The 18,686-nt window shown below is 42.0% G+C and overlaps 1 protein-coding gene across 4 annotated transcripts in view; it reads right to left on the reverse strand.

Annotated features, from left to right (window-relative positions):
* Nucleotides 1-18,686, reverse strand: part of LOC143213031 (A disintegrin and metalloproteinase with thrombospondin motifs 9) — a 128,233-nt gene that overhangs the window by 23,240 nt on the left and 86,307 nt on the right. For all 4 annotated transcript variants that reach the window (XM_076432475.1, XM_076432476.1, XM_076432474.1 and 1 more), the window contains 2 exons: nucleotides 3,836-4,031; nucleotides 2,486-2,693 (listed from right to left, as the gene is read on the reverse strand). In XM_076432475.1, the coding sequence (XP_076288590.1) occupies nucleotides 2,486-2,693; nucleotides 3,836-4,031 (404 nt within the window). The remainder of the gene's footprint in view (nucleotides 1-2,485; nucleotides 2,694-3,835; nucleotides 4,032-18,686) is intronic.

Consider the following 18,686-nt stretch of genomic DNA (forward strand, 5'->3'; position numbering starts at 1 on the left):
AATATGTAACTCACGCAATTTTTATTATTTTTGCTTGAAAAAAATAGTACGTGTACTTCAAACACCCGTGAATGTATGTGCCAAATCCTGATCCAGAAAGTTCAGTAGTTCTCCTAAGAAAAATCCGTAAAAATTGGTAACAAAGGTATTCGACCCAACTCTTAAAGCATACTATCTAAAAAAATATGTAACTCACGCAATTTTGATTATATTTACTTGGAAAAAATAGTGAGTGTACTTCAAACAGCCGTGAATGTATATGAAAAATCCTGATTCAAAAAGTTTAGTAGTTCTCCCAAGAAAAATCCGTGAAAATTGGTAACAGAAGCACTCGAAACCAGCACCAATCTTTAAAACGTACTATCTAAAAAAATATGTAATTCGTGCAAATTTGATTATTTTTACTTGAAAAAAATGGTGTATGCACTCAAAATATCCGTAAACGTGTCTGCCAAATCGCAATGCGAAAGGTGAAACAGTTTTTCTGAAAAAAAATTCCGAGAAATTCGATAGATTCTTATTTGGCTGAAGGAATGCAGCCTCTTAACGATGCACTGGGACTTTCCATTTCCGTGCAAGGTTTACGATCCCGTTCGCCCGGAAGCAGCTCGGATCGAATTCGATCCGAGCTCCAATTGCTGGGCGAAAATGTCAACGTCGCGTTAAAGGTAGTTAAACAGCGCGATCGTATCGGAGTGGCCGGGTAGAATTTATAATCCCGAAGGTGCAACTTGTACTTTCTATTCTCTCGACGATGAATTGTGCGCGGCCGCGCTCGCAGCCACGCAGGAGTCGGTCGCTCCTGAAATTTATATCCCACGGAATATACATATATGTATACATACACACCTATACATATGGTTTCTAAATGTCTGCGTGGTAGAATCCGAGAGTGCCCGGTTCTCTCTTGTCGACAAGATTGTATTCCCCTCAACAGGGGCGTCCATTATGTCAACCAGGCACGCTAATTTCTCGCGCCGCTGAAATTTCCACCCGGCAAAACGCGAATATACAGCCCGCTAATTAAAGATGATTAACGACCTTCGGCCCCTGGTTGCGAAACCGCGCTCGGCCCACGCGATTCGCGCGCGAAAATGAAACTTCCGGCCATTCGTTTCGCGTTCCCTGCCCCTGCTGTGCGGTGACCGATTTCACAAATCTAGGGGAAATTGCCTATACGCACGTGCTGTAGCACATTCTTGTATATTCGAATATATTCTAGTATAGTTTTGTATATACTAGTGCATTCTGCTATATTCTTGTACATTCTAGTGTATTTTAGTATATTCTACTATATTTTACTACATTCTCTATGTAGGTACATTCTGTGTACATCCTAGTATGTTATTGTGTTATATTTTAGTATATTCTGGTATATTTCAGTATGTCATTCTATGTTCTAGTACATTCTATAATAGTACATACTAGTACATTATAGTACATTTTAGTACATTCTAGTACATTCTAGTATATTCTAGTGCATTCTAGTACATTATAGTACGTACTCTACTAGTACATTCTAGTACATACTACTACATTTTAGAACATTCTAGTACATTCTAATACATACTATCAAATTTTAGTATACTCTAGTATATTCTAGTACATTCTAGTACGTGCTACTAGTATATTCTAGTACATATTACTATATTCTAATACATACTACTACATTCTAGTACATTCTAGTACATTCTAGTACATTCTGGGACATTCTAGAACATTCTAGTACATTCTAGTACTTCGTAGTATATTTTGGTACATAGTTCATCATCAATAAGAGAGTACACTCACTCCCGCGAACAAGGTAGAAGCCCACTCATTTATTATTTCGTGATATCATTAATATTACGAAATTTTATTAACACCGATTCGTCACGGCGCAGAGGTTATGGTCGGAGAGACGGTGCAGACGATTTTTCAGCGGCAATCGAATTAGTTGTCGTAGGTGGTTGACTGATGGTCGAAAGTTCGTCGGCTACCTTCCGATATCCGAAACGAACTAGGAGCGCAGCCAACGCATTTGCATAATATTTAATGCTCGTGACAGATCCCGCTGGCAAGCAAGATCGATCATCCATAGGATCCAACCGCCGCGCCGCTGGTTTCGTGGATCCTCTTTTAATCCTGTTCGCCTGTGGTACCGAAGAAGGCCCCCTTTCTTTTTGTCTTCGCCGAAATCATGCTCGGACAAAGTGATACACCCACGCGGCATGTCGGGCTTTGTTTCCACGTATTTTGTTTCTTCTTTTTTCGGACGGATGTCGGACCTATGCTGTGTAATAAATACCTGGCTGCGCAGGGTGCGCCGCGAGGTGGTACGCTTCTTCTTTGCGTGCGATGTATCGTTTTATACTGAATTAGATTTGCGATGCGTTTATTATCGAGAATCTAGGGACTGTTTTTCGGAAATATTTTTGTATTCTAACTTTTACCAACATATTCGTGATATTTCTCCGGAAGGTAATCGAACGAAGTAAAGACTCACCGTGCCCATCAGCAGCAGAATGTATCCAGTCAAGTATTCAGGGCTGTGGTACTCTATCATCTTGGTATCGGCCACTACCATGATCTCGATGAAATACTGAAGCGGCAGTGCTCGGTGCGACATGAAGGGAGTTACTTCCATTTCCGAGATGTGACCGTACTCCACGCTCTCTACGAACTCGTCTCTTCTGTGCTCCACGGAGTAGTATCTGAAATTTGTTCATTTTTCTCTTCAGTTTCCTCCACTGCGCCCTACAGGTCCGACCAAATTCTTCCCCGCTGTCGCTTCACGATTCCCACTACCAGTCTATCAGTTCCTCCACTATCAACCATTTCATATTGCACCTACCGTGCTTTACAATATGGAATAGTTGATGGTGGGGGAACCGCTTCGTTGGGAGTGGGGTAACCGGTGCAATGATAGTGGGGGAACCGATACACCGAGAGTAGCGAAACCGGTGCACTGCGAGTAGGGGAAATGATTCACTGAGAGTGGAGGAACCGATACACCGAGAGTAGGGAAACCGGTGCACTGCGAGTGGGGGAACCGATACTTCGAGAGTAGGGAATCGGGTGCACTGGGAGTGGGGCAACTGATTAACTAGGAGTAGGGGAATCGGTGCACTCTGGGAGTGGGGGAGCCGATACTTCGAGAGTAGGGAAATCGGTGCACTCTCTGCGAGTGGGGAAACCGATACACCGAGAGTAGGGAAACGGGTGCATTGGGAGTGGGGCAACTGATTCACTGGGAGTAGGGGAATCGATGCACTGCGAGTGGGGGAACCGATATATCGAGAGTAGGGAAATCGGTGCACTGCGAGTGGGGAAACCGATACACCGAGAGTAGGGAAACCGGTGCACTGGGAATGGGGGAACCGATACACCGAGAGTAGGGAAACCGGTGTACTGCGAGTGGGGGAACCGATACACCGAGAGTAGGGAAACCGATACACCGTGCAGTGTCGCCAGGTCCCCAGCAATCGAGGGGAATCAAGTGCCCCCTCTCTGATGACCAGTTCAGTCTAAGGCACGGGCACCGTGGTCTACGGTCTTAGGGGGGGACGTTGGAGTGTGTGCGTGGTGCTGGAATGGGATAGTGGAAGGGGAAAAGGAGGAGAGTAATTGCGGCTCGATTCAGCATCAACTGGCGACACTGACACCGAGAGTTGGGAAACTTCTGCACCGAAAGTAGAGAAACCGGTGCACTGGTAGTGGGAGTCATGAAGCGACACAGCCGAGAAAGAAGTTACCCTGGCCTGATCTTGTAGAATTACGGAAATGATTGTCATTGAGATGTAAATAATAGAAAAATTACTTTTCATCATGATCGAGACAGGAAAACGTATCTTACCTCTTATACCTCTCGCCGTTCCGTAAAAAATACATATCTTCTGCTCGTCGATCCACACGCGGATCATATTTCTCTCTGATTTGGATATCATCCACGAACTTCTTCTCCATCAATGATCTGCGTCTTCGGGATCGACTATCGATGTATACTCTGTTGTCTAACACGTCGTCTGTGTCGAAATTCGGTGCATCTTCATCTGCAACAAAAAAATAACAGAATTTATTCAGACATTGTTTAATCAAGTTTTAGTCCGAAATGGATAATAAGTTGTATTGGATTTTCTGTAAGCTGTTTTTGAAAGAAAAGACTAGTCAATATACAAGGTGAGTCACTGAACTATTTGCTGTTGAAATTATTGATTCTCCAAATTATTTGATGAAAAATTGAATTTTTTATGTACAAGTTTGTAGTTTATTTCTTGCTGTGCTGAATATTAAAATGTGAATATAGTTTATTGTATGTTGCCGGTCTGGGGAGTTAACAAATGAAGCGACAAAAATGGCGGGCACGCTCGGTTACAATGTGAGGCATTGTCGACTGATTTTTCCATTTATCACATCAACGCGCGTTTCTTCGGCCAGCGAATGATTAATAGTTCACGTCCGCGACGCGACGGAAGCCACTTTTCAGAGAGATCGAGCAGAACGCCGGTTCGCCTGGATAACTTCATTGCAATGGCCGCTCGTGCCTAAGATTTTCCGGATTACATTGACCCAGGGGTCAACGGACATTCCAACCTTGTTGCATTCTAAGTTTCGACACGTTTGACATTGGAAGAATCGCTTCGAGGTTATTTCACTTTCTAGTCTTGCCTACATGAATACCAAAAAAAAATCCATATCTATTTATTTTTCAATTTTGTGTACAGGAATGTTCGAGAATATTTATGAATTTATTATTCTTTATTTCGAAAAGAAGAATAATAAATTCATAAATACATTTTTCATGTGATTGAAATTCAAAGAAGAAGAGAAACGTCCATGTGCTTGAAAATGTTTATTTATGTTGACACTCAGCGGTACCTAAAAATAGCAAATTTTTCAATTTCATCCAATGGCTCGACTTTCACGACGAAAAAGACGCGAGAAGACAAAAATCCCTTTGTACTGTGTCGTGAAACATACGGAGCCAATTTGGATCGATCGCATCGAAAGACAAAGCACAACTGTTCCCGATATAGCTGTAAGTATAGTCAAAGGATCGAGGCGAACGATCATGCGCGCGTCTAATTGAACGCGCGGTTGACACTTCGAGAGAAATCGATACGACCTGACGGGTTCGCGATCCACGATCCGCGATTCGCGATCCACGATCCATCTTGATGTCCTTCGCGCCTACCATGTGTGGGTATCTGATCCTGGGACGTGCGATCGATTTTCCTTTCGTTTCACTATCATACAGGGTGGTCGCTTTATTATTGTATTACATTCTACACATACACTATATCATACTATACACTATACTGTACTTTATTGCACTGTATTTTGTATTTTTCTGCACTTCAATGTGTTCTAGGTACTGTATTGTACTGTATTTTATTTTACTATACTGTATTGTACTGTATTTTATTTTACTATATTGTATTGTACTGTATTTTATTCTAATATATTGTATTGTACTGTATTTTATTTTACTATATTGTATTGTACTGTATTTTATTGTACTGTATTTTATTTTACTATATTCTATTGTACGGTATTTTATTTTACTATTTTATATTGTACTGTATTTTATTTTACTATATTCTGTTGTACTGTATTTTATTGTACTGTATTCTATTATACTGTATTCTATTATACTGTATTTTATTGTACTGTATTTTATCATACTGTATTTTATTGTACTATATTCTATCATACTGTATTTTATTGTACTGTATTCTATCATACTGTATTGTACTGTACTGCACTCTATTGTTGATAATAAATTAATAAATATTTTATTTTATTACCGAATCACACAAAAAATTGAATACAACTAATAAATGAATTGTTATAAAATCGAAAAAGAATTCGAGGAATTTCAAAGGGTGTGCACAGACCTTTCGGATTGACTTTCTATGAAGTTCGCATGTTATTCAATTGTGTGGAAATTTTCTTAAAAAGCAAGAAACCAACGTGCGTCACCGATCCAGCAAGCGTCAATGAATCACGGCTGGACGGTTGCTTAATGATTGCGTTAAATCGATTAGCCGGCATCGATTAAGTATTCATCTGATCGCGGTCGAGTATGTGTACGCTTGATGGATCCCCGTATCGAGATCGCGATATTGATAAGGAGCAGAGTCCGCTGTTCACTGTGAAACTCGAACCTTTCAATGAAACCTTCAACCGTTTTGTTTTCGCTTAACTGCTTCATTAAGCAGTTAAAAATGTGATTCTTGTGAACCAATTCTTTCCATTTTGTATGAAATTTTCTTAACGAATTAAGGAAATGTGTAATAAATTTTCTGAACAAATTTTCTTCATTCCTAATAAATTTTCTTAACAAATTTCCTTCATTTGCAATATGCGAATTAAGAAAATTTATCACACATTTTCTTAAAAAATCTTTTACTTTTTGTCTGAATTTTTACCGTCTCTTTTTTCGATATAATGTAATATCGAACTCCGTACTTTGTTGTTTCGCGGAACCTTTCGCTATTAACAAATGCAATGTAATTATCGCGTGCGATGCAAGGAACGTGAGCGAAGCCTATAATTTAACGAGAGAGAGAGAGATAGTCCGTTCGGTACATATCAATCTCTTCAGAAAATTATATTGCAATAACGATATTGATAAAAAAAAGTGGTAGCAACAGAACGAAAAACTGTAACCCCTTCAGATTGCGGCAAGTCCCGACGGAACGCGCATTCATGCAATCGTAATGATAGCTTTATTACTCGATGTAATTGCCCTTATTGCCATTATTATCCTCGGCGGTGATTGCCTGGCAAAAATTATACTGTGTACTGTAGAGTTGATTTTAATTAACTCCAACAATTGCTTTCTTCCATTGGATTTATTTTGTTAGAATGATAAAAGAAAATAATTCTTAAAGATCCATTTACATGATTGAAATGATTAAAAGGATTAACACTAAGGTCTTAATCTAAGAAAATGGAAACTATAGGAGCTAAGAAAATTGCCTATCCCCTCCACTGGAACTGCAAGATGTAAGAAACAGCACGGACCCGAGGGTTTTTCTTGGATCAAGGCGTTACTGTGACACATAACAGTGAGTCGGAACCACTAATTTCAATAATTCAATAGCAGATTTAATAAATTTATGGGAAAAATGTGTGATTTAGAACAGTAAAACCATGAGAAGAATTTAAAAATAATATTATTTCAACGCAATTGTTGTTATTCCGAACACCTGGTTAGATAACTGACAATCTCTGCCGCACTCCTGCAGGGACAATCTCCGACAAACCCAAAAAGGATTAAACATGATGTACCGGCATGCGTTCGGTCACACCCTGCGTAACAGGAAATTGTGTTCATTCCAGATACGTCCCGATAAGCTCCGAGTGTACCTTAAGAAGGTTTCCACCCTTCCTCTCGATCACCGAAGTCGTATTTCTCTGATCTACTCGCCTCCCTCTCCTTCTTCCCCGACATCGACCATTCTTACCTGGCCCATTAGGGCGCGGCTTTTGTCATTCTAATTCCCATGGTGCATTCCTGCGCCGCGATACCGGTTCGTTTTTCGTTTGCTTGAGTTACTCCACTTACGTGGGGCGCGCCACTGACAGGATGCATAGTGATCAACGCGACGGCATAGTACTTCACGAAATTAACGCTGACGAGTTAGCTCTTCGAATTAGCTGAATCAGAAGGGTGTAGCCGGATGAAGGGCGACCCTCAAAAGTGACCCTGAATCCAGGGGCGGATTAAACGGCCGCGTAGGGCCCCGATGATTCTGGGGACCCCGCGCTTGGAGCAGAAGATGTTTAGTTTGTAAAATTGTGTCACAGCCCTGGCTACCGTTAGCAAGATATTTTTGCTAAAAACAAAATGAAATTTTAGGGCCACCACTTGCTTTTGATTCGCTCCTGTCTGAACCAAACTGAATTTCTGTACCAACTTCCAAATCCCTATATGTCGACGTGGGTGGTGGAAGGGGGTAGCAATGGGGGGTCGAAGAAAATCAGGTTTCTACGTAATTTCTTTTAGCTTCTTCATTTGAAAATTTTGAAAAACAATCAGGCATATTCTAGCCATTAGTTTTTGCACATCTATACATTTTTTCAGAATTGTGAAATACAAAGTTCATATTTTTACAGTTTTGGCATTTTGTTATGGTTGTATCGTCGTGAAATTGACATAACCTCCAAGGTTAATCCGATATCTGCCAGAGGGCGTTCCGGTCTAAACTAATCTAGAGGACACTGGTAGTGGGGGAACCGGTACATCGGTGGGGGGTGGTAAAACGTTTTTAAATATTTTCACAGAGGTTTCAGCCTATAACATTTTTATTAAAAATCGTTCTTCATCTTCTCCCGAGTTACAGTGACCCCCAGTAATATTTGCTGCTTTACAGACTCGTTGGATAGAGCCAGAGTTGGTCAAACATTTTATTCATATAAAAATTTAGAATAAAGTGAGTTTCCGCCAAGTTGCTTTTAAACCCACTTGATTCGAAATTTTTATTTAAATAAAATTTTTGCCCAACTCTGGATAGAGCGTACATAGAATCGTAGAAACGTTGGGCCCTGAAGCTGGGCCCCATTGCGGAGTCAAGAAACTCGGTGGAATCAGGGAACGCCAAGAACAAAGGTCTGGGGGGTAGGGAGGGGAGGAGGGGACGTTTGTCGGCGTTAGAATGTGTCCAGGGCGTCTGGAGTCGCGTTTCGGCGACGATTATCTATGTTTGTGGCGCGACGCGACGCCCACGCGTCCCTAGCATAATGCTGCTAAGGCAGCGAAAAGGTTCGTCTGACAATGAGCCGGCGAGATAATAGGAGTTGCGGGTGCGTTCAGCCTATTTGTCGTTGGGTTCGTGACTCTCGGTCCCGGTGTGTTTTCCCTTTGCGGCAATCGGGGATCTAGGCGGTTAGACGGTGCCCGTGTGCTAGGGAGCCAGACGAGAGGTGGTTTATCCGCGTTTATTGTCGCGCTGCTTTAGGCTAGCTAAACGGGCCGGTTAACATTCGTGGAAACCGGGGAATAAATCGCGGACGACGTAATCGCGATCGGCCGACGGTATTCCGGTTCAAGGAACCGGGCGGGAGGATTTAATTGACGCCGGAGCCAACATGGAATTTCTTCGGGCCGACGTGGCCCGAGCTCGCGTTAACGCGCGTCAGTCAAAATGGGCTTCCTAGCTATATAAAGGCTGAACAGATACTAGCCGACTGATCTAGCGTCCGGGATGAAATTCTTCGGGCTTCGTGCGGGCCCGATGTGGCCCGACCCTGGCCCATGCTATCACGCTTCAGTCAAAATGGGTTGTCTAGCTTTATAAAGTCCGAACAGATCCTAGGTGCCTGATCTAGCGTCCGGGATGCCTAAGGCAATGAAAAGCATTTTTATAAAAATACTGCAATGAAATTCAGGCCCGATGTGGCCTGTATTAACGCATAGTGATCAAAATAGGGTTTCATTATTATTATTATTGCTTTGTTTCAGCCTCACAGCTAGGAAATGTGACTTGGTTTACAGTATCCTAACTTCACAGATCTACCTTATTCACACAGTCGATCCGTACCTTCTCCCTGACTCTCTCTCCTTCTTTGTCTCACTCATTCCTACCCTGACCTACTCTGTTCGAAAATAGAGTTTTAAACGTTGGAAGTAACTGAACTACTGTTCCGGAGGGCTCGTTAACAAGATAAGCATTTTTATAAGAATACTATTAAGGGGTGAAATTAATTTTTACGTAACAACTGGTTTCCACAACAGATTCGCAATATTTTTACTTTGCATAAAGATGCGCAGTCTGATCATAACAATTCGTCAGACTGTGCGACACGAGGGAAAACATGGCGGGCCGTCGGGCCTCGTTGACGCATCGATTGCCTTCCGGATCCTTGAGCACGGCGTCGCCAATCGAATCGATTAGCACAAGGTAGCAAGACATTAATCATCCTCGCGGGGAACTTCGATTGGCCCTGTCCATCCGGTGCGTTATAGCTCGCGAGCTCATGACTCTCCGCGGGTATTTTATGGGTGCTATACTCCGAAGAAACGCGGGGAGCAGGGGGCTGCACGAGCAAGAAGAAAATCCGGAATGAGTTATGAGCGGAGAAAAAAAGTTTCGACGGTACGGAACTCGGAGTTTTATGCGTTTCTTCAAACGACCAGCCCCACTGTTTCCAACGTGTTAACACGTGTAAAGGGCCGAATGATTAATTAAACCGAGGGCAAAGACATACTGGGGAACATCGGAGTGAATGATCGTGAGAGTCGCTAGCCCCGCGGTTTCTTGCCCACCATCGAATCATCCGCGAGGAAAAGAAGCAAAAGTTTCGCCACGGATCGTACATCTTCCCGGGGAAAAGTGCTTAGGGCTAGCTGGGATTTTATCATCTTAATTTATGGCGTTGGACAGGGTCCTTGTCGCGGAAGATTGCGCGCAAGATTCGCTTCATTATGGCACATATGTTCTCCCTAATTTCGACTTTGCAGCAGTATTTGCTACCGGGCCCGTCGAACAATTGGTCCGTCATTAAAACAACCGCTTTTCATTTGATGATCGTTTATTTTATTAAAAAATTTTTTCATTATTTATTATTAGACTGCAGATGTTTATGCAAAACGAAAAGTTTGTGCATCAATCGCAAGACACATGAGCTAAATATAAATTTACATGCTCTCAAAATGTCACAAAATTCCTTCAACATCCGGAAATGGGAGGTTCCTGAGGTCATTTGAGGCAACATTTTCCTTGGCAAAAATGGTGTGCACGGCTTCGTTAAGGAGTTATTAACGAAAAGCGCGGACCAATCAGAGCGCGAACTAGACGCGTGTTGGCACAGTCGTGTTTTTCGCTGATAACTCCTTAACAAAGCCGCGGACGCCATTTTTGTAAAGGAAAATGTTACTTCAAATTATCTCAGGAACTTATTAACTAAATTATCTCCCATTTCTGGATGTTGAAGGAATTTTGAGACACCCTGTATTAATACTTTTAAAATCTTTTCATCTTTTCACTGTTCCTGCACGTACTCATTTTTGTGATAAATGCATAAAATCCGGAGTATTTTTATTATGGTATTTTTATTACTGATATGTTATTAAAATTAATAGTTCTTACTCTTTCTGGAACCAGTGCAAGGATATATATTTTTATTAATTTTATTTGTTAGTTTATTGGATGTCTAATTGTTATTTAATGTCTCACTGTTAGTACAGCGACTGTTCCACAAGATGGGGAATCAGGATCTAGTGCGGGCTTGTGATTGGGCGCTCGATAAGTGTAAACCACGCCCCAAAGCCCCAAGTTTCGCACTTATTGAATGTCCACGGATAAAATCGTCCGTATAGTGTTCCTAATCGAACGAATTCATTTAATATTGAGGCGTAGCGGTACGGTAGTCGACAAAGCGATTATTAATCCGAATTCGAGCCTAATCGATGGGGTTCCGTGAGCGAGGATAAGTTCACAGGTAAGATGGCATGTTTTATATGGGCACGGTGATTTATTCGTAGATTTTAACCAATCGCCATAGGGGTTCCGCCGTGTATAAACCTGCCCGGCCGAGAAATTTATTAAGCGCGCCGGGTCGTTCGGCTTCTTCCATTCGACGCCACAATGCAGAACGTATTCGAAACGACTTCTGTCACAACCGATTCCAGTTAAATCGAAAGCTTTCACGCGAGATACACCCAAGGATATTTCACTCCCAGCCAACTGAATCACTCTTAGGAGTCCACCTAACTCGCAACTGAGACGCTAGCCAGCGTCCATTTTCATAGTAAAACAACAAGTACATATAAGTTTAAGACAAAATTAACTAAAATGGATACAATTTGTTTTGTGAACAATAATCTTTTCACGTTACTTCTACTAACACATTCGTGACATTTTTCTGGTTAAAATGAGCCCAAACACGATACAGTTCGCGTCGGATTTACTCGTTAAATGCACGATGTAATGGAGCCTCGATTATCCGAACATCTAGTTAGGGTACGCGCACAGTGGACCCGTTTCGGCCGACGTCCGACGTTGTGTCTCTTTCTCGCACGCTTGAAAAAAGAGCATCGGCCAAATCGGACGAAAACGGGTCGACTGTGCGCGTACCCTTACAGAGTTAGGCCAAGTCTTCACTAATCTGTACAATGTGTTCTACATGTGTAGATTGCTTTACATTGAATCGCATGAATTCAGATATCATTAGTTCGGATAATCGAGGTTCCACTGTGTCGCGAATTAAATGAGTGAATGTGGTCCGAATGGTGTCGTGTTTGGACTCGTTTTAATCAGGAAAATGTCGCGAACACGTTAAAGTGCATTTCGAAGGTCCCTTCAAGGGTTGAAATGAAGGACAACCCTAAGGGGGTAAAAAAAAGAGAAAGAAGCACGGATCGGATTCGAACAACGGAATCGAACAGAAAAAAGAGGGAAGAGCACTGGTAAAAAGCACCTTAGGCGAGGAGCGCCCGGTTAAATGGAGGGCGTGGTGAGATGCAACGATTTCTTTGTACAGAAGGGGCGTGCGCGTCTCGGGGGTGGGCTTTTTCTCAGGGATCCGGGGTCTAAACAGATCGTGGATGGTACAGAGCGAAGGGTTTAATAACGATTGAAAAACCCGAGCGAAAGGGTGCGGCCCACGTAACCGCGGCGATGACCCGTGGCTATCTGGGTAATTACCAATAATCGTAGCACGTGATGCGGCTCTCTCGCGGAGCTGTTCCCTTCGATGCCAATGACCGTGCAAGCAGAGTACCTGCGCGTCGGATGATACACGATGCTCGGGCTATCGTTGCGCAATGATACGAGGAATGATACTATTTGCTTCGGCCCGTTCGTGTGTGCACACTGCGCCGTGTTGCACCGGTCGCATCTTATCGGGATGCTTCAGATCGATAGCACCGGTTGTCCCTGAATAAATGACACGCGCGCCGGTATGCGTATTGACCGATCGTGTCGCTGCCAGTGAACTCGAGCTGCCGACGAAGATATCGACGTTAATATAAATTAGAAAATGGATAGGACGTCGGTATACACGTGTAGAAATGGTCGCGACCATCATAGCGAGATTCTACATCCTCGGTTTAGTGGAAATTCATGGAAAATTAACTTTGACCTTGAAATTCGACTTCAAGGTCAAACATTTTCTTTTCATTGCATCGTATTCTATTCATCGCGCGGATACAAAGTGGATAAGGAACCATGGGTCAAAACTAAACAGTTCTCCTGAAAAATGATGGTAAAATATTATTTCATCGTCGGATGGTTTTATTTATATTTTTAAAGCGGGGCATACAGTTTCCTAGTTTCATAGTAAGTAGTAACTTTTGTAGCGAAACGAACGACCTTGTGCGTCCGCACCTTTTGACACGCTCTGTACGCGCCGACGCTTGATACGTCGTGGAGAGGCCGCGTCAGTTTTGTCGCCGCGAAAATGCCGAGCGTTGCTTGACAAGCAAAAAAGATTGGCAGCCATTGGCGGACGATGTCGAGCGCACACGGTCGTCCGCCAAATTCACCGGAACGACACGCTAGACTGCGCGGCGCCGTGTGCCGGGTCCACGTGCTCGACACAATACATACATACCGGCGTCGATCGAAGTTATGCGAGCCGTTTCTGCCCGACGGAAGATCGATCCCGCGATATGCAAAAGTCATTGACTCGCTACGATCGTCCCGGAATAACGGATACGGTGATCAAGATCGAACTCACCGTCCCTTCCCCCCCCCCTTTTACCTTGCCTTCTTCGGGTTCTCCCTCGGGTTCCCCTCCCCTCCCACCTCTCTGCCATCCCCTTCACTCTTTTTCCTTTCTCCGGGTTCCCTGAGTAAGTACTCGATCTCGATCTCCTCTCTGATCGCGACACGATCCGATGATCGAAGGGAGAAGTCGTGTTATTACAGGTTACTGGCGAAATGACAGCCATCACGTGACCTCTCTCGATCACCGGGATCCGACGAAGCTTATCGGCTTTATCGCGTGCTCGAAATGAACCCTGGTTATTCTACGCTCGCTGTTGCATATCTGGAAGCTTGTGCGATTCTTTTTTTTGTTAATAATTATTATTGATTTGTTATTTTATTTTGAAACGTTCTGTTCCAGAAGGATTTCTATCAAGGAGGTATCCTCCGTTTCTGGGCGAATATTCAGGAATTTTTCTCAGAAAAACTGTTGGACCTCTTGCATTGGGATTTGGCAGACACTTTTAGGGATATCTGAAGTGCATACACAATTTTTTCCAAGTAAAAATAATAAAAATTGTGGGAGTTATACATTTTTTTGTAGAGTGTGTTTCTAGGGTGTATTCTGGTTTCGAGTGCCTTTTTTACCAAATTTTACGAATTTTTCATAGGAGAACTACTGAACTTTTTGGATTAGAATTTTGCACATGCATTGGTGGGCATTTCAATTACATGTTATATTTTTTTCAAGTAAAAATAATACAAATTGCGGTGGTTATACATTTTTCTATAGAGTGTGCTTGCCATCTTAGTGATAATGTTTGCAGCATTCCTGCTTCATGTATAATAAAACGACATACTCGGTAGTCCGTTCTCGGCGAGAAAGTGCACGTTTATTGGTTGACTGATAGCCAATGTAACGTATTCATCGTGGGTTACATAACCCGTCATGAAAGTAGAGTTCTAAGGTTAAAGAGAACACTTTATCTCCAGCGATTTTTAAACTGTAACACCTGCGGTTTTCAAATTCACGCGGAAGTCGGTAGTAAATCATGCGCGTAAGAGTTTAAATCAATTAAGTGCGGTACTAGTTTTTACATAATCGCGAACGTAACAGTGACGCGCCAGCTAGCATGATAGACTTCATCGCGCGGATAGAACTGTTGCTGGAGACTTTAACGCTTGGTCGTAACAGCGCTTAGTATGTCCACATGATCGATATAACTAGACTGTCGGATCATTATGGTACATACATACTTCCGATTGCACAAATTACAGGGATGTTTGTGCTACTCTCGAATCCGATGGAACAAAATGTTCGATAATTGCTAGAAAGTTACATTGCACGCTATAATTTCGTGTGAAAGTTCGTATCATCCGTAATTTTTAGTCTCGCACTGCAAAACGTACCGGTAAACCGGGGCCAAAATTCAATGGCAATAAGAGTCCACAGTTGCTCACGAACGCTTAAAAAAGGTACCGTGATTTCGCGTTACAACCTGCAATTTTTATAAAGTATTTTCGATTATAGTACTTCGTCGACGATCATCAGCTTTACAGTGGAAACATCGAATTAATGGATGTTATGATAAAATTTCCTCTTTTTTTTTAACAAGGTTCATGTTTGAAAAACCGAAGACTGCTGGTTACATACAGGGTGTCACAAAAATGTACCTCCTTCGAAGGGGAGATTCCCAACGTCATTTGAAGTAATTTTTTCCTTTACGAAAATGTTCTAGGTGGCTCCGTTGAGCAGTTATTCGCGAAAAACGCGGACGAATCAGAACGTGGGAACAGCGCATTGACTCCGCCCCGGCGACAGGCCCCGCTGAGCGTGGCGTTGATTGGTCCGTCTCTTTTCGTTGATAACTCCTGAACCAAGCCTCACAGAACATTTTCGTAAAGGAGAAAGTCACTTCAAATCACCTTGGGAATCACCCTCTGCAAGGAAACATATTTTTGGGACACCGAATTATATTCAGAAATTCAATCTTTTACCTGAAACAAAATTCTCAACAATTTCAGAACCTCCGAAAATGTTCTCACGGAACAGACATTCCAGAATTTGTAATTCGGTTGAGCATCGTCCTCCCGTTTAGCATAAGAAAAATTCTCAGCGAAGACTATGTCAAGAGGATCTCTCGAACGACGAAAGCGAGAATCCGCGCGCGACAGCCGGGATCAAGAAGAAGAATGCTCGTTTCGTAGACGCACGTAGGCGGTAGATCGCAATCGATCGAGAGGATTCACCGGCTGAAATCGGCCCTCGGGCCCGGTAAACCTGTTAAAGCCGATGAACCTGTAATCACGCGCGAATTTCGAACGAGAAACCAGCCCTTCTGCACCTCCGAGCAACGAACTGAAATCGCCTGATTATCCGGTGGGGGAGAAAGACTTCGACAGGCAAACAAGAAAATCTACGTGACGAATACCAATGATGACAGCGGCTCATTTTGCATTTTGCCAAAGAAAAAGACTGCTGCTCCGGAGAATCCACCACTCCTCCCACCCTCTAAACTGCAGGCTCCAAGCTGGTTTCTCAACGACCTAACTCGAGGATCCATTAAATCTTTGTACTCGTATACCCCTTGCTGCTTTTAACAGTTTGTTTAGTGGCTATTTCTTTTTTTAAATCGAAGATGAATAATTGAGAAATTTTTAGAATTGTAGAAGTAATACTTTTTAGAATTAATACAATGCCCCAATTGTTTCTCCCTTGCTGCTTTGAACAGTTTATTTACTGGCAATTTTCTAATAGCCTTCTTAAAATCAAAGATGAATAATTGAGAAATATCATTGGCAATTCAACAGCTTTTTACAATTAATACAAGGCTCCAATTGCTTTTTAAAATCAAGAACGACTGCAATTTCATTGGAAATTCAACAAATCTTTAGAATTAATACACTGCTCCAATTGTTTTTTTTTTTTAAATCAAGGATAGTCGTGAAGTCCTCAATGAATTGTTCAAAAGCAACTGCAATTTCATTGGAAATTCAACCAATTTTTTGAATTAATACAGTGATCTAATTGTTTGTTTTGAATCAAGAACAGTCGAGAATCTCTTAATAAATTGTTTAAAAGCAATTTCTTCGACGGCAATTTCATACAATGATCTTCTTAAAATCAATTAATTGTCTTCTTAAAATCAAGAATGTACGTTTTTATTAGTTTGGGGTGCGTTTACACCCGTATACGCGGAGCAAAGCAAGACTGTGAACCGGGCCTAAAGGAGCACACGTAGCCCGATCAAAGGCGGTCGAAGACGCGACGAGGACTCGTGGAAGTCATGAACGGGTCTCGGTCATGAAATTCGGACAGCGTTGTCCACGGTGTTCGCTCGCGTCGCCAAGCTGTCTCGAATGGAACGTCAGAATTCGCCGGCGGGCATCCGTAAATGGCTGAACCTGTTTCGGTACAGGTGGTCGTCAGTACGCTACCAGAGCTCTTAATGCCTCTCCTCGACCTCTCTTCTTGAATCACCAGCCACGGATACGCCCTTCAGTTTCAAACGAGATTAGGCCACGATTACTCCGTAGTACTCCATACGCACGCGCACCTCTCTCTCTCTCTCTCTCTCCTGTTATGCGCTGTTTAACGTTCGAGTGGAGATTGTCCGGAGATTCATGGCTCTTCAGGATCCCTTCTTCATCATCTCTTCTTGCTCCCCCCACTTCAATACTGCAGGGCGCTGATATTGTTCGTTTTGAAATTAAAACTATTTTTCTAATCATACGAGACTAGCAGTAATAATACATTTGTGCAAAATAAAAATTGTAAAAATTAACCACTTATCCTACGATCTATTTTACGGTTTCAGTGATCAGAACTCTTATTGTAGTTATTTGCAATTACTTAACACGATTACAGTAATTGTAATTGAGTCTAACAATTACTTCAGTGTAATTGTAATTGAGTCTAACAATTACTTCAGTGTAATTGTTCTTTTAAACCATTAATTTTTATGCTTTTGACCATTTAACCGTTTTCTTATTGTAATTATAGTCCACTTTTGCAGATGTAATTGTAGATGTAATTAAATACTCATGTAATTAATTACTGCCCAACTCTGCTCTGTTCAAAATCTTCGTCACGAGTTTGACCCGATATTACAGGGCAAGGGGTTAAGACTATCTTTCTAATAGTACAAGAATAGCAATGACACGATTGTGGAAAATAAAAATTGTACAAAAATTAAGACCATTTTTCTAATAGTACAAGAATAGCAATGACACAATTGTGGAAAATAAAAATTGTACAAATTGAGACTATTTCTCTAATAATACAAGAATAGCAACAATGCAATTGTGCAAACTAAAAATTGTACAAATTAAGACTATTTCTGTAATGCACAACAATTTTACATAAACATCTGGAGATCTATAACAATAATGTTAGTAACAATCTTAATGTTACAAACATTGAAAAAATTCATATAAACGTCAACATTTTGATTATTTCGATTGTAAAAAATCTGCAGTCTAGCTATGTGACAGTACTTCTGTCTACCTTCTTCATCCTCCTCTTCGTCCTCTTGCCTTGAAGTCCTGCAGGGCGTTGGAATTGTTTTTATTTCAAACCCGATGAAGTAGAAAATGAGATGGGCTCGGAAATTCGTCGATGGCACGAATCGTCCGTGTATAGTTGACTGTGTAATGAGTGGACAGATACATTTCTGGGTATTCGTGACTGGTTCCCCTTCTTTCTCTTTTTGCGAGCAGTCGAAGGGCGCGGGAACTACTTGCTGCTCGTTTTCGGTCGAAAATGTGGGAAGCTTGCAACTTGTGTGGTTAACTTCAAGGATCCGTTTAGCTGATTGCGAATAATTAAGTTAATCGACTTTCTGACAGCGTCTGGTTTTCTTCGAGCGGATAACGTCGTTTCTGCACGGTTTAAGGAAACCAATTGTTTGTTGAGTGGATCTGACAAATGTTCCCGTTGACGTCCTCGAGGACTTTGTCCTTTTTCTTTCGTTTAGGCTTGTGGGCGAACCTTTATTATTAAACAAAAAAAAATTGACCTCGAATTTCAGGGTCAAATGTTTTTTATTGCAT

The sequence above is a fragment of the Lasioglossum baleicum genome, chromosome 10, assembly GCF_051020765.1.
Source record: "Lasioglossum baleicum chromosome 10, iyLasBale1, whole genome shotgun sequence".
Lineage (NCBI taxonomy): Eukaryota > Metazoa > Arthropoda > Insecta > Hymenoptera > Halictidae > Lasioglossum > Lasioglossum baleicum.